The sequence below is a fragment of the Lissotriton vulgaris genome, chromosome 4_1, assembly GCF_964263255.1.
Source record: "Lissotriton vulgaris chromosome 4_1, aLisVul1.2, whole genome shotgun sequence".
In the NCBI taxonomy this organism is placed as follows: Eukaryota; Metazoa; Chordata; class Amphibia; order Caudata; family Salamandridae; genus Lissotriton; species Lissotriton vulgaris.
Window position 1 is genome coordinate 319,611,355 of NC_141691.1, and position 21,123 is coordinate 319,632,477.

Here is a 21,123-nt window from a genome sequence, read left to right on the forward strand (position 1 = left end):
CCCTAGGCGAGTTTTCCGGAACCTAGGGACAACCAGGCGTCTAAGTGATGCTGATGCTGGCTGATAGAACATAAACTTGGCCCTCAAATAGGTTGGGCAGGGGCCATGGAGGGCTTTATGGGCCAGGACCAGGGCCTTGAAACATACTCTTTGGTGCCCCGGGAGCCAATGGAGGTCACAGTTGTTTGCGGACACTTAGTCTCCTAGGGATGTCAAAAAGGAGCCTAGCCGTCGCGTTTTGTACCACCTGCAGTTTCCTTAAAAGAAACTCCGGAGAGCCAATATACAGAGCATTGGCGTAGTCCAGGCGCGAGAGTATGAGAGCCCTGGCCACAGCCATCTCTGGCAGTTTGAGGGAGGAGTGGAAAGAATTTCCTTAGGGTTGTAAGGGTGCCAAAGCAGGTGCCCGCCAATCTTGTGATCATTTCTCGGAAGCACATATCCGCCCCAAACCAAATCCCTAGGTTTTTTGCTATACCACAGTCCCCCTTTGGGCAGGGTGATCCTGTGGGCCACAGCAATTCTTTGAAGCCTATAGGGAATTGTCCGTAGAGGAGTATTTCCGATTTCTCCTCATTACATTTCAAGCTGGCCTGGGCCAGCCAGTCAAATACTGACGACAGGCAGTGCTGGGCTTTCTCAGTCTGTAAATCATCCTCTTTCCAGGTAAAGAGAAGTTGGGTGTCATCGGCGTAGGCCATAATTTTAGCACCCAACTTTTCTGCCAGATAGATCAGGGGGGGTCATATAAACGTTGAAGAGTAGAGGGCTGAGTGTAGAGCCCTGTGGGACCCCAGTTTCCACTTTGTTATTAGACAAGTGGAATGGAGGCAGCCATACTTGTTGGAGACGATCTTTAAGAAATGATTCCACCCAACTAAGTGCAGTGTCTGCAATGCCGATGTCCGACAACCTGGGGAGGAGTTTGAGATGGGGGACAGTATCGAACGCGGCAGAGAGGTCCAATAAAATTAGAGCCGCTCTGCCGCCTCCATCAAGACATTCTTTGATAGCCTCCGAGACCTCTGACAGTGCTGTCTCTGTGCTAAAGAATGATCTGAAACCAGATTGGGCAGGGTGCAGAGCCCCTGACGTTTCCACAAATTTCTCCAGTTGTCTAAATGCCACCTTCTCGCATACTTTAGCAAGATCTGGGAGAAGGGAAATGGGACGATAGTTTGAGGGGAGCATAGGATCAGCCGTAGGCTTTTTGATTAGGGGGAGAAGTTTGGCATGTTTCCACTGGGGGGCATCACACCTGATTGCAGAGACTCATTAATCAAAGTCGCTACTATGGGAGCGACTAAATCAGCCACTCCTGAGGACCCTAGCAGGGCAGGGATCTGTCAGGATCCTGACTTAAGGGATTTAAGTATGGCAGCCACATCCTTCACTTCCACTCTATCAAATCCAGAAAGAAACTGAGTAGGCTCGATGTTATCCTGAAATATCCCGGAAGTAGATAGATTGGTAAGGGCAGGAATCTTAAGGCTGGCCTGTATTTTTTGAATTTTCTCAATAAAAAAAGTGGACAGCTTTTCACACCAACTGGGAGAGGTAGGCGTTGAAGAGGCCTCTGCTACCGCAGAAGTAAAGCTCCACACAATAGCAAAGATTTCTCTGCTATTGTTCTTGGCTCTAGATATTCTCTCGGTAAAGAAATCACCCTTTGCCAACTTAATGGCAGCATAGTACTCACATTGAGCCTTACGTAGTTTCACCTTCGCTATGGAGCAGTTCTCCTGTCGCCATGCCTGCTCAAGCTCTTTACAACCTAACTTCAGATTTTTTTAGGCGATCAGTGTACTAAGGACAAGATGGAGAGGCTCGAGGGCAATTTTTCCTTGCGTGGATGGGAAGCGTCTTTATGGTAGTGCCCATCCATTCAGAAAAATTTTCCACTGTCCCCTCCAAGGTACAGGCGGCAGCAGGGCGGGACTGTGCTAATGCGATGGATAGTGCAGGAATATTAATTTTTGCGTGGGGTGGGCCGTGGTTCACCGCCCCCGTTTTACGCTGACTACCCAAATCCCAGGAGTAACAGATGAGATGGCGATCTGACCATGTGACAGGACGAGAGATCACCGGAGCTATGGAATAGTTGGAACAGATCAGGTCAAGACAATGACCTCCTGAATGGGTACGATCAGAGACTTGTTGTGAGAGGAGGGTTACGTCACACAGGTCCAATTGCTCTCTTGTCCCTGGGGCCACCGGATTGTCAATGTGGATATTAAAATCACCAAGCAGCATAAATTTAGAGAACCTCAGTGCTCTTTGTATGACTACCTCCTCCAAAGATTTAATGAAGGTACCTGGGGGACCAGGGGGACGGTATACCAGTAACCCGCCTAAAGTGAAGTGGGCAGAAAGGGTTAACGAGAATTCCATCACTTCGCCACCTAGAATGCCCCCTATGGATTCCTTTGTTAAAATCCAATAGTCCCTATAAATCATAGCAATGCCCCATTCTCAGCCTGTACTGCGGTCGAGCCTGGCTGTCCTATACCCTCGCGGGGTGGCTAACTCGATCACAGGAGCGCAGAATTCATTCAGCCAGGTCTCCGTAATAAACAGGATATCGAGGCACTCGTCTACAATCAGCTCATGAACTTCTGCCGAGTGTTTGACCATTGAGCGGGCATTAATAAGAGCCGCTCGAATGTTGGTATGATGATCAATCCTACTCGGAAGGACGGATGAGTGATCCGCGAACTGAAACCGGCAAGCGGGGCAGTACCGTGTCATAGAATGTAATACTTCCCACTGTTTGAAGCTGTTGCATGGGGCTTTGTTATTTAGAGCGAGCAAAGACTCGCGACTGAAGACCAATGTATCATCACCAGGCTCTGACGTACCAACATCAGCGTTCCTGGCCCTGTGCGCCGACGGGGTGTGGACGGGCGCAGACCGGCTTACCGTAGGCGCACCTTCTGTGCGCCATCGTCACGCCTGCTGCGCGGTCGAGAACACATGTGCAATTTATGTCCTGCTTCTCAAGGTAAGCTAGACCTCTAACTCCGGCCCAACCTAGCTCTGGGAAACACAAGATGGCGCCTCGCCCTCCACACAATCGGCACAGTCAGTACTCTGCCGGTGGAACAGGGCGAGGGAGGTCAAATTGGTTTTAATCTTTATCGCCTATGATGGTTAATGTTTTTCCTCTCACTGCTTCTTCCACCATCACATATCTTCTAGTATTTTCTATTAATGTTTCAAGTATGATAAACCAAGAGGATTTTGAAATCTGGATTGCATCTCTGATTTTCTTGTTCAGTGCATTTAGAGTGAAATTACCTTGTATATATGTTGAGCGGAATCTGCTTGAATCCCTTTCCATAAGTGTTTTTCTTGTAAGGTAACTATCTCAGTTTTTTCAGAAGCTAAGAAGTTGTGCATGTTCTGTCTCTTAGATGAGGAATTGAACCCATTCTTAAGTGTTACATTTTGGAATTGGACTAAGTGCAAAAATGGGCTGATGTAAGTTGTAAAGAGCGTGCCTTATGTTTGTTTATTGCTCCTTCATTTTATGTCAAAATTCCTCCCCCCAATAAACTTCCCCAACCCAAAATTCAACACAAAACATTACAGTTTACATCTTGGATTGAGCAACCACTGACCTTGTGGTGAGGTCCTGAGATAAAATGAGTTTGTCGTCACCAAATTATACTGGCGATATTTTCAAAGCTTCTCTCAGAATCGCTTCTTTTTGCTTGTTGTGTACAAAAGTGTTACTATTATATCTTTTGGTCTCAAATTATAATTTGGCACCCTAGGTCCGCCCTATGTGCTGTTTCTATTCCAATAGTTTCTCCTCTTTTCATGTTTAAGACTTGGCTAAACTCCTACTGGCCAAAGGTGCAGAAACTAGCACCTTCCGACTCCTCTTTTGCTTTGCGCATCCTTCTTATCCCTTCTCGCCTTGTTGTCCAAATCTTTTCATTTCAATTGTAGTGTTGTGTTTGCAAATGTAGTATTTTATTTGTTGACTGTGCTTGCTTTGTCATTGAGTTCTATTGTTGAATTATCAGTTTCTGCCACCTTTGCTCTGTTCTGGTATGAGTCTGTTTGATATTGTGTTGTTCAGGCTCTTTGTCACCTCTTCATCTTCTTGCTGTATGTCTTCCTTCCATTTTTTTTTTAGCTCGTGTGAACATGTCTTTAGGTCGTTCTTTGTTAGCTCAGATTCCTCTTACCTTCCTACCATTCCTGAAGGGGTGACACAGGTTTTGTCCACTCTGATTTTATTATGTTAGAGTTTTGCCTCAGTAGATATCAGTGCTTTTGCTTCCCCTTTTTTGCAGGTTACGTTGGCATTCGGTTACCTCTGGGTGCGAGTGACAGTTTCTGTTTCCTTTTATATTGTTCTAATAGGGATATATCCCTTTTGGCAGGTTCACTCTCCATTATAGATGAGTCACTAGTGACGCAACCATTCATGCCTTACACATTTATTCTCCATTAACATTTTCCATATTCATTGACTGAGTCCATAGCATTGTGTTAGTTTTCATCTTCCATCTTCAGTTGCCTTTCTTTCTGTTCCACGGCTATAGTGTCATTTTCTTTTTACCTCTTGTGCTCTTTCCTATTTAAATGTAAACAAATCGAGAGAGTCAGGATCAAAAGAGCTTGTCCTTCTCCCAGATATAATCAACTTCAACATTAAGGACGGGCTCCTGAAACATCCAAAAACCTCCAGTTGGGAAGAAACCATTACAACATAGTTGGTAGTATGCTTCATCATCTGGTTCCCACCTAGGGAACCAGGTGCATCCTTGGTTTGCTTCGATGCCTGATTACAGCGAGCGGTATTTTCTTTTTTTTTGGACAATTAGTGAAAAAAGGTGAGTTAAAGTTATCTCCAGGATACCCCTCCCAACCAGGAGAACTTAATAATGGGTACCTGGGGCTGGGTTAAAAATGAGCTACAGATGTGAGGGAGATGTGATTGATCTTGCACGTCCTAAAATAGATCTACATGTTTCAAACAATTGGATTGGATTAGAAAGGCTTGCTTCAGGACCATCAGTGACGGTACAGAAAGAAAGGGTGGGACCTTGGAGTTGTGAATGCACATGCACTAAAGTGTGCAAAAAAGTTGAAGATAGCTCTGTTTCTAGGATGAAACAGTGACTTACAGTTTTCACCCTGAACGATGTACTTAGGTGGTTATCATTTTAAGTAACATGGATCCCGGCAGGAGGCAGTGCCTATAGTCACACTTTCTTCAAGGTGCACCGCCAGTGTGGGTTACCTATTGCCGCTCTTACACAAGATCTTAATTGCATTCTACTATTTCCAAGAGACCAGGAACAGTTGGGACTGAAGGTAGGGAAGACAAAACCATCCCTTCCTCCCCCAACCCAGCACCCCTGCCACCGCCTCCATGAATCCCTCCACCTGCCAATCGCAACCACTCCTCTTCCTCACATGGTACTCTTGACTAGTTGCTGAAATGATTCCATCCCTCCTAGAGGACAGTAGTCACAGTCCTACCCCAAATTCTGTGTTATTGTTGCATGGCATACTAGAGTTGCAGGTACCTGAACATTTTAGATTGGTCAAGTTTGTAGTCCAATTGCAATTGTTTGGAAGTTTTTTCATCCTTACATGACCTGGAATCCCCGCCATGTGCGGCATCCCGGAGCATATAGAAAATACATTATATATATATATATATATATATATATATATATATATATATATATATATATATATATATATATATATATATATATATATATATATATATATATATATATATATATATATATATATATATGGTCAAAGGACTTCAAAACGGGATAGAAAACTGCAATGTCTAAATAAATGTTTTGTAAACAACCTGCAAGTGGTGTGCAGCCTCAAATCAGAGTACCCTGTAGAGGTAGATATATATATATATATATATATATATATATATATATATATATACACAAATCAGAGTACCCTGTAGCAATATATATATATATATATATATATATAGCTACAGGGTACTCTGATTTGAGGCCGCACACCACTTGCAGGTTGTTTACAAAACATTTATTTAGACATTGCAGTTTTCTATCCCGTTTTGAAGTCCTTTGACCTTACGCGTTTCGAGGCAGTTGTTCCTCTCATCAGAGGTCGGTGCAGGGGAACCTTCTTTATCGCCATTACATCTTCATTGCTTGCATTTCACACAATGATTGGCCTCCGGTGTGCCTGCTTCAAATAGCGTCCATTTGCCATGATGCATTTTGGGTGATGTAGTCATTAAGGCTCAATTTTTACCCTCCAGTGGGTTGTGGTTCCTGCACATTATTTCAGGACACTTTTGAAAGCCTTTCATTAGGCTCCCGGATGGAATCCTGCAGTGTTAACTTAACGCCTGTTCGTGCCACATCAAAGAGGCACAGTTCCTCTTTGGCGGTCCCGCTGATATTTCCCAGGCAGTGCGATCCCTCCACGGCCGAAGCCGCCGTGATTTGTATTGCTACAGGGTACTCTGATTTGAGGCCGCACACCACTTGCAGGTTGTTTACAAAACATTTATTTAGACATTGCAGTTTTCTATCCCGTTTTGAAGTCCTTTGACCTTACGCGTTTTGAGGCAATTGTTCCTCTCATCAGAGGTCGGTGCAGGGGAACCTTCTTTATCGCCATTACATCTTCATTGCTTGCATTTCACACAATGATTGGCCTCCGGTGTGCCTGCTTCAAATAGCGTCCATTTGCCATGATGCATTTTGGGTGATGTAGTCATTAAGGCTCAATTTTTACCCTCCAGTGGGTTGTGGTTCCTGCACATTATTTCAGGACAATTTTGAAAGCCTTCCATTAGGCTCCCGGATGGAATCCTGCAGTGTTAACTTATCGCCTGTTCGTGCCACATCAAAGAGGCACAGTTCCTCTTTGGCGGTCCCGCTGATATTTCCAAGGCAGTGCGATCCCTCCATGGCCGAAGCCGCCGTGATTTGTATTGCTACAGGGTACTCTGATTTGAGGCCGCACACCACTTGCAGGTTGTTTACAAAACATTTATTTAGACATTGCAGTTTTCTATCCCGTTTTGAAGTCCTTTGACCTTACGCGTTTCGAGGCAGTTGTTCCTCTCATCAGAGGTCGGTGCAGGGGAACCTTCTTTATCGCCATTACATCTTCATTGCTTGCATTTCACACAATGATTAGCCTCCGGTGTGCCTGCTTCAAATAGCGTCCATTTGCCATGATGCATTTTGGGTGATGTAGTCATTAAGGCTCAATTTTTACCCTCCAGTGGATTGTGGTTCCTGCACATTATTTCAGGACACTTTTGAAAGCCTTCCATTAGGCTCCCGGATGGAATCCTGCAGTGTTAACTTATCGCCTGTTCGTGCCACATCAAAGAGGCACAGTTCCTCTTTGGCGGTCCCGCTGATATTTCCCAGGCAGTGCGATCCCTCCACGGCCGAAGCCGCCGTGATTTGTATTGCTACACGGTACTCTGATTTGAGGCCGCACACCACTTGCAGGTTGTTTACAAAACATTTATTTAGACATTGCAGTTTTCTATCCCGTTTTGAAGTCCTTTGACCTTACGCGTTTCGAGGCAGTTGTTCCTCTCATCAGAGGTCGGTGCAGGGGAACCTTCTTTATCGCCATTACATCTTCATTGCTTGCATTTCACACAATGATTGGCCTCCGGTGTGGCTGCTTCAAATAGCGTCCATTTGCCATGACGTTTCAATGGCTACCATTGATACTCTGCCATCTTTTTCAAGACTACGTGATCAGTCTCTCCTACATACTGGGCACTGGGTGGTTGTCACTTTCAGGGATTTTCCTGGGGATAAACAATGTACTATCAGAATTTTGTACATAAAAATCATTTTGCATTTCATACATTTTTAACTTGCATGTTTGCTACATTCATAAGAACAGCATTATACTTAAGGGACAGCCTATTCTTGATCCTATTTTTCTATGGACTGTACCTTCCCTCTTTGCTTTCATGTTATAGGGTACTTCTATGGAGTCCCTTGTTACCTCTACATCTCCTTATCTTGACATAACCACCAGAGTCATTTACTGATACATGGAAACTATTCCTATAGTCTCGAGACTCATGTTTATTATCACACTGTTGTCTAATATGATGTTGGTCTCATTAATTCATGGCATGGGGAAGTTTAGCTAATTTTAGGAACTAATTGGTGCCGTAATATATACATGGGCAACATGCCCTTTGTTGCCATTTTCTCTTAGACTGCCAGTTTCTATTCGCTTTTAGGACGTGGTATAAGCCTCTCCCATCTTGAGCATGAGTTCTTACCCCCTTAAACATATATAAGGACATTTTTCATTACCTGATTACATAAGTCTTAATCTTGAGGGGTTTTATTCACGATTTCAGACTTTAGACGTTTCTTTCATCTCAATACTGCATTCTTAACCACATGGCTGCTGTGGGGATTTTTCCCCTGTGCTGGGAAACTCTTGATGCCATTATTCATGACGAGCTCAGCTCGTCATCAGCACACGACACCCGTGGGTGATGACGAGCTGAGCTCGTCATCAGCATCGAAAGGGTTAAAAGAGATAGGATCAAAGTATTAATTCCCTAATATCCTCTTCACATTTATATATGGGTAATTATAAATCTCTAAGAAATACCTTGTGGCGGATATAGTTACTCCTCGAGTCTGCCTATCTTTTGTCTCTTGATTTCATGCACCTTATTGCCTGTAAAATATATATATATATTTTTTAGCGTCAGGCGGTCTCCCCTATTTTAATTCGTTCAGTCTAAGCTTCCTTAGATCTTTAGATTCTGAAATCGTTAGGGTCTCAGATGTGTAACATTTCATGACTAATTGTTTGTGCCTTTTGTATGTCTCTCCTTTGATATGATTCTCTTTTTTATAACCAGTGCCAAAAAACTACTTATTGCGCTTTTTAACTATTCAAGTGTATAATATTGTGTATATGAATTATAATATATGATTGTGTTCTGTGCTTATGAATTTTTTTTTTAAGTGTATAAAATCTCGTACCAAAGAAAACATTTTTTTAACAAGAATAAATGTTTTAAACTATGCAATCTGTGTGTGGATAGACTGTAGTGCATGGGATATAGTGTCTCTATAGAAATACATGTGCATAGGCATGAAATTATAAATGTGTTAGCAAAGGGAAAACCTTTCTTTAACATTTGTCATACAACAATGCTTTATTGCCATAGAAAAACATGTAATTGCAGGCATTTGCCAGTAGGCTGCAGTAGAGTATAAAGAAACAAAGAAAACTGACACCTTGCCTTTAAGGCATTAGAGTAGGGGTACCGTGCCTTTAAGACCTGAAGGCGACCCCCTGCTCCCATGATGCACCACAGGTGGCAGTTAGGTCAGTTCTTTTTTCCGGCGCCTTCTGCGAGGATCCTAGAGCTTGAGCTCTTCAGTTTTTTGACTAAAACTGTTTGTTGAAGAGAATTTTTCAGAAAATTCGACATTTTCTGGTTCATGAAGGCTTCTGCTACTGTTTTTGTGGAATTCCACAGATTTGTTTCCAGTCAGAATGCCAGCTTTATTCAGGAAGTCTCCTTCCTGTGACAAGAAAATGGCAATGGCAGATCCACACTCTGTGTGTATTGTGTGCCTTCCATCTACACACAATCCTGACCAGTGCCACCATTGTCAGAAGTTCTCCAGGCGAACCTTACGCGACAGAGAATGGATAAAACTCCATGCAATGCTGGAAAAGGACAAGAGTCACCCGGTGGGTGGACATGGAGGCCCCAGGACATCGTCTTCCAGCAAGCAAGGCCAAAAACTGCGACATTCCACTTCTCCTGACCCCAGGAAGAGGAAGGGAAGAAGAGAATTGCAGTCTATGTCGAAAAGGCCCAGACACTCTTCAGGAACACCATCGCGACGTTGAGTCTCTGCCGCATCCAAGTAAGTTGGCGTCGAGGCACCACAATTCGGGTTCGAAGTCCGTGGCTGCTGACAAGACTAAGTCTCCGTCGAGGCTTCTGTCGATGTCGAGACACTCTCCGCCACCCTCGAGGGAGTCAGCGTAGAGAGGACTGACGGCTGACATATCGCCGCTGGCTGGCGTGCCGCCGTCGAGAGGATCGTCGAGATCCCACCACTCGACGTTGGTCCGGCGTCAGGGAGGGTCACCAACACGATGTCGTAGAAGATCGACGTCAACACGACGCCGTGGAAGATAGACGTCGAGATCACCAAGTTGACGCCGAAGATCGCCGTCGAGGTCACCACGTTGTGGACATTCGACATAGAGACCTCGCTCAACGCCAATGGTCACTCAAACATCATCGACATCGAAGCACTCTACGTCGAGAGATGAGGTCACAGGCATTGCGGACCCACCGAGGCGATCAGATCCCGGGTCCCGAGTATCGTCAGGGGACCAGTCATCGTCTCCTGGGCTACATATTGTGGAGATCCTCCAGAAGTCTCCCCCAAATCTGCGGAGGGGAAATGCCGCAGTTTGTCTCCTCGCCATCAACAAGGTTCTGTATCTGGTGGTCGCAGTAGTCTGGGCTCGGATTACTCCTGCACGTACTCGCCATCTGGTCCAAGGACAAGCACTCCAGTCAGACCATCAAAGTCTCCTCCTAGGAGGCCAAGATCTTCTTCCAGGCCAAGAACTCCTGCCAGGTCAAGAACAACTCCCAGGCCAAGATCGCCTTCGGCACAGCCGTCATCGCGACATGCCCCATACGAGAAGGCGCATAAGATCTCCTACATGGTCTTAGTCTACAAGATGTACGGTCTGGGACTACTCTCCCACCTTCTCCTACACACCGACATCTCTATATTTACAGATGTTCTGGGTAGGGGGGCAAAGAAACGTATCTCTTTGCATACCCTGGTGGTTCCCACATCAATCATCTTTGATACCCTGTATCACCGGACAGCTCCCAGACCTCTGCTCCCATTGGTGCCCGGATTCCTGGATCGGCGATGGCCACTTTACTTACTCCTGCGACGGTGGGTTCTGTACCCTCCAGAATCGCTAAGAAGTACAGGGGTCCAGCGGAGGACCCCTTGTTCCTCAGGACTGATCCACCAGCTGATTCAGTCATTGTGGCGGCAGCCATGAAATCCCACTCTACTTCCACCTCATCCTTGGTGCCCACGAAAAAGGATAGTAAGCAGATGGACTCGTATGGGAGGAAGATGTGCAACACTTCGGCGTCATACATTAAGGTTGCCAGTGCCTCTGCCCTTCTCTGGAGATACAACAGATTTCTCTGGGACTCTCTCGCTCGTTTCACCGAGAAACTTTCCAAAGAAGACCGGCAGGATTTCACAAAGATCCTACAGGAGGGAGGGCTCGTAGCCAACCAAGTCATAAGTGCTGCAGCGGATGCTTCCGACCTAGCTGCACATGGCTACTCCCATGGAGTCTGCTCACGTCGCTCGGCTTGGCTACGCCTCACAGGCCTCAAGCCTAATGCACAAAAGAAGATACTAACCTTTCCTTTTATTGGCTCATCTCTGTTTGGGTCTCACGCTGACGACAAGATTACTAAGATGAAGGCTGAGATGGACACTGTTAAAGCTGTGGGTTTGGAGAAACGCAAGGAGTTTAAAAAGCGCTTCCGTCAGGGCGACAAGCGGTCTGACCAACAGAGGGTTTCAGTGGTCCTCCCAAACACAGCAAAGATCTCAGGTCCAGCAGAGACGTCCTGGGAGAGGCAGAGGCAATAACAACAAACAGCCCACCTCCAAGCAGCCTCCCAAACCTTGAGTCGTTTCTTCCTCCTCAACCATTCGCCACTCCGGTAGGAGGGAGTGTAGCTTGTCACCTGGAAGAGTGGAAATCCATAACAAAGGACAAATGGGTGCTGTGTATTGTGCAGCATGGTTACTTGCTGAGGTTCAAGTCCCCTCCTCCGCAAGTGTCCCCTCAACTCAAGCACCTTCCTCAAATTCAAAGTCAGCTGTCGAAGGACGAAGTTTCTACCCTTCTCAGGAAAAAGGCCCCAGAGGAGGTCCCTTCCATGCGAAGAAATCAGGGAGTATACTCCCACTACTTTCTAGTCCAAAAAACGAGGAGTAGCCTAGGAGTACAGACCTATCCTCGACCTACGTCTGCTGAACAGGTTTATCAAAAAAGAAATATTTCGGATGCTAGCCCTGCACCAGATCATTCCACACCTTCACCAGGGAGACTTGATGTGTGCCATCAACCTGCAGGACACGTACATTCATATACCTGTATCAGTAAAACATCGGAAATTTCTCAGCTTTTAGATAGAATGTCACCACTACCAGTATCGAGTGCTGCTGTTGGGCCTAAAATCCGCCCCACGGACATTCTCCAAGTGCATGGCGGTGGTGGCTGCCTTCCTCCGCAGGCGGAAGATCTTAGTCTATCCCTATCTAGACAACTGGCTCCTGAAAAGCTTCACACCTGTTCTGCTTCAGAGCCATCTATCGTACCGTCTCAACCTGATGCATTCCTCGGGGTTGCAGGTCAACTACAAGAAGTCAATACTCAATCACACCCAACACATACACTACCTGGGTTGCCTCCCTGGACTCCGCAGAGGCAAGTGTGTGTCCTTCGGAGGAGCGGTTGTCATCCATGCTTCTGAAGTACCGCACCACAGCCAGGCAAGTCTCGTCTCTATTGGGATCGATGGCCTCGTGCATCTACATTGTGCCCAATGCACGCCTTCAAATGAGGCCTCTGCATCAGGCTCTCGAGGACCATTGGTCTCAGATCAGGCCCCTGGGAAGATCGTGTTTCTCTCCACCAAGTTGCCAAAGACTCCATCGAATGGTGGATGAAACATTCTCACCTTCTGCAGGGAGTCCCATTTCATCAGTCGCCTCCATCTCAGACAGTGGTCACGATTGCCTCAATGCACTGCTGGGGTGCTCGTATGGACCAGCTTTAAGTACACAGTCCCTGGTCCGAAGTAGAATGAAGCTACCACATCAACTTCTTGGAGCTCCGGGCTTTCTATCTGGCGCTCAAATCCCTCTACCTGTCTCTGCGCACCAACCACATTCAGGTTCAGGCAGACAACACAACAACAATGTTTTATCTGAACAAGCAGGGAGGCACCAGGTCACAAGTTCTGTCTCTGGAACCCCAATCCATTTGGCGCTGGCTCCTGACGAGAGGTCTCCTCATTGTGGCACTTCACCTTCCAGGAATCCTGAATGTTCAGGCGGATGGCCTAAGCAGAGACTTCGTAGAAGCGCACGACTGGGTGCTCAACGGAGAGGTCGCGCAGGAGGTGGTTCGGCAATGGGGCGTACCAGACCTAGATCTGTTCGCAGATGCGGAAAATGCAAAGTGCCCCGTCTTCGCGTCCAGATTCCCCCAGCAGGGATTACGGGGGAATGCACTTTTGATCAGCTGGTCTCAGACATTGCTGTACGCCTTTCCTCCCCTGCTTCTGATCCCGACGGTGATACTGAAGTTCTACAGGACCAACACCAGGATGATTCTGATAGCGCCGGAGTGGCAACGCCAGTGGTGGTACCTGGATCTCCTCCAGCTGTCGGATGTCCCTCACCGGAGACTGCCCTGCCGCCCAGACTTGCTGACCAAGGACGAGGGGAGGGTGTTCCACCCCAACCTTCCTTCCCTTCGATTGACGGCATGGCTCCTGAGGTCGTCCAGTATGGCCACCTAAACCTTTCAGCGGATTGCATGCACATTCCTAAGGAGGCAAATAGGCCCTCCACCAGAAAGTCTTATGCTTTCAAGTGGAAGAGATTATACATGTGGTGTCTAGACAACTCTCTTGAACCTATCCACGGTCAGGAGCAGGTGATTCTACCCTACTTATTACATTTGGTAAGGTCAGGCCTGAAGTACCCCTCCATCAGGGTTCACCTAGCGGCAATTACAGCCTTTAGAAAGTCTCCTTCTCAGACCTCATTCTTCCTCATGCCTGTGGTCCAAGATTTCTTGGAGGGGCTTAATAAAGTGTTTCCACAAGTGATCTCCCCCTTTCCTCCCTGGGAGCTTAACATCGTACTTACCAAATTGATGGGTGCTCCCTTCGAGCCTATCCATAAGGCCCCTTTGCAGCACTTGACCTGGAAAGCTGCCTTTTTGGTAGCCATCACCTCTGCCTATAGGGTGAGCGAGATCCAGGCCCTGTGTTGCAAGGAACCTTACACAGTGTTTCATGCTAATAGGGTGGTGCTGAGGACGCATCCATGCTTCCTGCCCAAGGTGGTCTCGGACTTCCATATCAATCAGACCATCACTCGGCCTACCTTTTTTCCTCAACCAACCACTCCCCCGGAGAGGTCTCTACACTCTCTAGATCTCCGGAAGGTTCTGAAATTTTACATGGCTAAAACTCTTCCATGTAGGAAATCAGACTGGCTCTTTGTTAATTATGGGTCAACTAATACCGGTCTGTCCGCTTCAAAAAGAAAAAGATCTATTTCACGAAGGATCGTCTCCTGTATAGCTCTGTCTTACCAATTAGCTAACAAAGCTTCACAGGGCAAACCTCATGCACACTCTACCAGAGGGAAAGCTTCTACTACAGCTCTCCTTCGCAACATTCCAATATCTGAGATTTGTAAAGCGGCTACATGGCGTTCAGTACATACCTTTACCCGCCAATATTGCCTAGATTCAGATGCACAGGCCGAAGCCCAAGTGGGACAGGCCTCTTGGAGGAATTTGTTTGCATAACTGCATTATAAATATGATTTTATTCATGTTTTTGCTGTATACTTGATTGCTCGTCCGCGAGACTTTGGGTATGGGCTTGCTAATCTATTCATAGATTATGACTATTGATGAGTATCCCCTGGATGAGAAGGATTAGTTACTTACCTGTAATCCTAGTTCTCATTCAGGGGTATACTCATCAAAGTCATAAGCGACCCACCCACCTCCCCGGACGAGCATTATTGCAAAGTTATGGTATGTTACTAACGGATTTACTCAGGTGTTTATGCACCTCCAAAAAGAACTGACCTAACTGCCCCCTGTGGTGCATCATGGGAGCAGGGGGTCGCCTTCAGGTCTTAAAGGCACGGTACCCCTACTCTAATGCCTTAAAGGCAAGGTGTCAGTTTTCATTGTTTCTTTATACTCTACTGCAACCTACTGGCAAATGCCTGCAATTACAGGTTTTTCTATGGCAATAAAGCATTATTGTATGACAAATGTTTACTGCTCTCTTTCTTACTTAGGGGTTGGGAGAGTATAGCTACTACTATGCAAACCTATGTAATTTCAGCATCTTTGCCATTTTGGAAATATTTTAGGCTGCATGTATATGTTTTCATTATGACTGATGAGTATACCCCTGGATGAGAACTAGGATTACAGGTAAGTAACTAATCTTTTTCTACGTTCTACCATTTTACCCCCGCTTGTAACCTGGCTTCACTTTAGCACGTTACAGTTCTGACCACAATCCAGCAGTATCACAAAGCTTTCATGCAATGCAGTCAATCCCAGTCGAACAGTTATTGACACACTGTTGTGATACTAAACATTGACACAGATGATTATAAATGCCAGTACACCTAATCAGTAGCCTAATTCACTTTAGCAACTCTAGCCGTATATCAAGCAGAGGTATGTATAAAAGATAAGTTGGACATTAGAACTCAAGAATCACCAAATGGACAAACTATGCATCCCTATAAACATTCTCTTTCCTTTTGCACAAATATTGTACTTGGGTTGGTAGGGAGGACAGGTGGAATTATGAAACCATTACTTTAATACCTATAAAAGTCCTAAAATGTGTGGACGAAGAAAACTGCAGTCTTACAAACCCTACCATGCCTACATTTGGGTCTTTTTTTTGTGACATTGAACTTTACTCTCATTTGATCCTTGGTCTCTGCTGACATTCCCAGTTCATACCTACAACTGTAATGCTTAGCACTCCCGCTAACTTGACTTACGAAATAGCTTCACAGTAATGCATCATATCTGCTGAACTTGGTTGGTTTTAGACCTTTTCCCTGCAGACTGTATTGTCAGAAAGTTAAACTTTTTTATTTTACCGTTATTAATAGATCGTTTGCTTGGTACATTTTTCAGAATACAAAAAGAAGAAAGTGATAAGAGAGCTGCAGAAGAAAAAGTGAAAAGAGAGGAAGAACTTCTCAAAATGGAAGAGAAAAAACGAATAGAAGAAGAGGAAGAATTAAAAAAAATACAAGAGGAACGAATCCAAAAAGAATTGGAGGAGCAAGAAAGGCTTGTGGAACTTCAACAACAGGTTCTTTCATTCAATATGTTTTACTTTTTTTAATTGACAAAATTCAGTCGTTCAGTTAATAGAAAAATGTGGCATAACCTCTTTGCTATAAATAAGTGCCCTACGAGTTTTTCTCATATTTGTAAATGCTGAACATCTCCCATACATTCTGCAATCCAACACATGTCTACAACAGAGAAAGACATTTCAAATTACCAAAAACAGAGCTTATACAGAAACAGAATTTTTATATGTTTTATATTTCATTTTGTCTCTTGTACTGATTTGCGGAAAACCCATTTCTTAAATGTTATAGTTGCTACTAAAATCAGTAACTTCTCAATATTGCTAATGAAAATAACAAAGCACATCAACACATACATTTGAAAGGTTGTCAGGGTTTATGACAACCTTAAGATAACTGAAATTATTCAGTACCCTGCTCATGGCAACACAAATAGCATTGATGAATACTGGTTACATAATACATGATGTGATCACAACTATCACAATCTTAAATATGTCAAGCCAAAGTCTGTTATTGAACATATAATACAGATAAAACACTAAAGTAACACTTGTTTGTTATTCCCCATGCTCAATGAAAGTGGTCATGAGATGATAATGAACAAATGTCTTCCCAAACGTTATTTAGGGACAAATATTTGCAAATGTGGTTCAAGGGTAGCTACTGACCTCTAACAGAAGTGCCCAAGGTTATCCCAGCCAGATAACCAAAATGAATTTACCATTGATTGTTACTCGGTGGCGTTCCACATTTTCCAGGTAATGAAAGGCAACTTCTCCGCTTCAGTCTTCTGAAGTCACATGCTTGAATTGTTCTGCAACTTTGATCTGAGAATAGCCTTTATGTGATCTAAATTGTATCCTTTCTATTCGGCTTCGTGTCGGATATGATGGTTTTATCCAGAAGTGCCTAAATTGCCTGGATGTTGATGTCTTATGCCCAAAATGAGCGGTCATATTTTTTAAAGGTGACACAATATCTTAAAAATACTGACAAAAATATCCCCAGAACTTTGTGTACTCACAAACTGACATCTTACTTTTAAAAAGAAAGCTAAGCCATATCAGTGAAAACCACAATTTAGCCATTTTTTTAATAATGATTATCATATCTATTGTGCAAACAAGAGGAGATGATGGACGGAGCGCTGAAACTTTTCAGACACTTACCCCCAGTCACAGATCTGGGTTGAATCCATCATCGATCTTTAGCTCACTTCGCCATCTCAGTTCAGACCCAGCTATATGCAAATCAGTCCTGACCCTGTGCCTCATGGGAACAGTCCAGCCTGAACTGCCAAGCCACGTCTTCCCTGAACCGGAAACAAGCATCCTGGGACCGGTATCTGGTTAACACCCTTCATCAGCCAGGATAGCTTGAATCCAGTGGCAAAGTGGGCAGGGGCCCACGTCTGGGCATACCCTGCCAACTTAAGGCGAACAAAACAAACACAAGGAGATGATGGACGGAGCACTGAAACTTTTCAGACACTCACCCCAGTCACCGATCTGGGCTGAATCCATCATCGCTCTTTAGCTCACTTCGCCACCTCAGTTCAGACCCAGCTATATGCAAATCAATCTTTGCCCTGTGCCTCGATGATGGATTCAACCCAGATCTGTCACTGGGGGTGAGTGTCTGAAAAGTTTCAGCGCTCCGTCCATGATTTCCTTTTGTTTGCTATCATATGTATTGTACCATTCAATAGTGCTTTACTATACCATGCTGTGGCCCAAAAGTTTCCACCGGATTGAGTAGGTGGCTACCCCATCTTACAGTGCATTGATGATTAAATTGTTGGTTACAGTGACATATTTGAGGCCCAGAGATGCTCCACACTTTCAATGGCAATATTCTACAATATCGTAAACATGAAGAATAATGCAAAGGGAATGTGATGGATACTTTTGCAGACAGTATGTACAAAGCCTTGTAAACCACAAGTTGTTTCTAAATTCTGTGTTTTTTTTATAAGCTTTTTTTGTATCAACACTTTTTCCAGGGCTTGTATGGCCGCACTGTGAAAAAACACCACTTAGGAGTGATAAGAGGCAATACTCTCGCCACTTGGGGGAACTTCTTCTGCCCCCCCCCCCCGTGCTGAAAGGTGCAGACAGGTGAGTTTCGAGCCCAGTAGCTGCCTGAGGATCCGCAGATGTCGCCCTGCCCAGAATTATTGTGTCCAGAGTTTTTGAACCTATTAATCTTGGGCCTGGAAACATTGGCAAATGAGGAATAGTTTTGAGCAGTATTCCCCCCACCATTTTCCGGTATACTGCCCTGCTCTGCCCTATCTTAATGTGTGGCAATGGTGGCCTATATGGAGTATGGAGACCGTCCGAGGAGCAAACCGGGCGTAAAACCTCGATTTTTATTTTTGGTAACCCATTACCCATGTTAAGCTATTGCACAACTTTAAAATAAACCTAATTTTCCTTACAATTCTGTCAATTTGTGCATTTTCAATGCATTCATTGTTAGGATGTGCCTTTTTAGGTCGAGCAGACCTAAAAAGCATGCGAAGCATGCTTTGTGTCTGCGAAGACATCTTTTGCTGGCGTGTCTGGGGGAATGTGAGCCAGCGATCGCCCACGCGCTTCGCTGTCTCAGATTCCTCCTCGAGGGCGAGCACGTCGCCGTGCACATCCCCTGCCTCGCATTCTCTCTCAATCACACACAGTCACGCATGCGCACACACATTCCCTCGTGCACACACACGCGCACACACTCACCCCCCTCCACCCCGGCATACACATAGGCAGGCACGGACTTCACATCAGCCCTGGGCCCCACTCACCGGCTGCTCTCTTCCGGCGGGGCTCCTCTCGCGCTCTGCTCCTCAGGGCGCATCTCCTCTTCTGGACCGGGGCTCCCTCAGGTCAGAGGAGCCCCGCAACAGGCGCCACACTCCTCCTTCTCCCCGGGCCCCCTCCTGGGGACCCGGGCTACCCAGGACCGGCAGGGCGCTCCATGCGCCGGCAGGCCACCTTCTCCCGGACCACAGGAGGCGGGACTTCTGGTCGGCCGCGAGCGGATTGGCCGGCCGGCCAAGAGCTTCCGGGTCGCCGCGGGCAGCGCGGCGGCACCCTCCCGATCAATACTAGGACAGGAGATGTGCACGCGAGTGGCCTCTCGCGTCTCTTCCGCCTTGTTATAGCGCGCACAAGGCGCTCTTTCATTTTCCCTCCCTCCCCCTGTCGGGTCCAGATCATCTCGCTCGGAGATCCAGAGGCAGGGAGCTGGCAGGCAGCATCTGGAGTGGAGGTAGGCTGGGTGCCCCTAGTTACCTTATGGTACACAACCTGTTAATAATGAATACCTACCATCTGGCAGTATGTCGGCACAGGAGTCGTGTGCCCACATACTGCCAGATGGTAGGTTTTCATACTGCCAGATGTTAGGTATTCACTGCCAGATGGTAGGTAGGTATGTGTCCCACATACTGCCAGACTGTACATGTAGAGTTGTGTGACACAACTCTACATGTACAGTCTGGCAGTATGTGGGCACACGAATCTGCATGTACAGTCTGGCAGTATGTGGGCACAAAAATCTACGACACACAGAGAGCAGGTGTTGTAGCCGCATTGGTGCTGGAAGGGAGACAGGAGGTGGCAAGCGCCCGGACAGGCGATGTGCACGCGCATCTCCTGTCCCCGCTCTCGGCATATGAGCAGAACGCGCGCCATGCTCACTCACACAGCGGCAACTTTTCACATTTCACTTCCAGGTTCTGTAGTTTGTGCTGCACGCGCCACGCTGCACAACTACAGCCCCGAAGAGCAACTGTCTGCCGTGGCTGGTACACAGGGAAAGAAATAAGTGGGGGCGGGGCAGTGCCGGAAAGCCTTTATGGTGAGCCGAGCTGGGCGTGAATTTTGCAAAACTCGCTGTGCCATCGACGAACAAATCAGGGAATCGGATTGAAGCAATGAAAACGAGGCATCCCCCCCCCCAAAAAAAATTTCTTTCTGCTGACTCCTGTTTAGCACGTTCTTCTCCATCTGGGGACGCGCATGGTTTTGCAGTTGCACTTGCAACCTTCGGTGCGCACAGTACCACCAGTGTCCTACTTCCTTCTCATTGAAGCAAGTAGGCTGTGACTGCCGCGCACCAGTAATGGGTGGAGAGGGTGACCGCCCCTCCTTCCTTCCTCTCTTTCTCTTTAGGACGCTGCAGTGCCTCTCACAGGTTTGTCAAGTGCCCCAGCCTGCTCAGGCTCTGACAGACAGATGCTCAATGGGAACACGTTTTGTAGTACTTCATGCAAATGAAAAGGATAATTATGTGGGTGTGCAGGTGCACACACCCGAATGCGGGAGACACCAGCAAGTTGTGAGTGAGTTGGCAGGTCTGGGGTAAAGTTTGTATTGTTTATGGCATGAGCAGTATTACCATTCGCTCTAAATCGTGCCCTACGTGACTAAAGTTGCATGGACTAATACTCACATGTCCTTGAGTGCATTTTTTAGAGTTTCAATAAAATTAGGGACAGAACTTCTCACAAGTTCGACCTGCTCTTCTGTTTTTTACAGCTTTTATCTGATGAACATATGATTTGTAAAGTCGTATATATTTATTAAAAGCTGCTATGAGATTGAAATATACTTGGATTCATTCCTTTTGTTATATATGATTTTAGACTATCCTCACAAGTGTGATGTGCTTTTCCGTCTTCACACTTTTATCTGATGAGCGTGTTATTTTAAAGAAGTGTGTTTTTAGGTCTTGCGGCTAGCTCGATACACTGCGCAGCGTGAGTCAACCACACACACACAACCACACACACACATAAATACACACAACCACACCTAACCACACACACACACACACAAAACCACACACACAACCACACCAACACAGCCATACCCACACACAACCACACACACACAACCAC

General features: G+C 45.9%; 1 protein-coding gene across 16 annotated transcripts in view; it reads left to right on the forward strand.

Annotated features, from left to right (window-relative positions):
* MAP7D3 (MAP7 domain containing 3) overlaps positions 1-21,123 on the forward strand; it is a 1,137,171-nt gene that overhangs the window by 610,274 nt on the left and 505,774 nt on the right. For all 16 annotated transcript variants that reach the window (XM_086918652.1, XM_086918653.1, XM_086918658.1 and 13 more), the window contains one exon: positions 16,039-16,219. In XM_086918652.1, the coding sequence (XP_086774778.1) occupies positions 16,039-16,219 (181 nt within the window). The remainder of the gene's footprint in view (positions 1-16,038; positions 16,220-21,123) is intronic.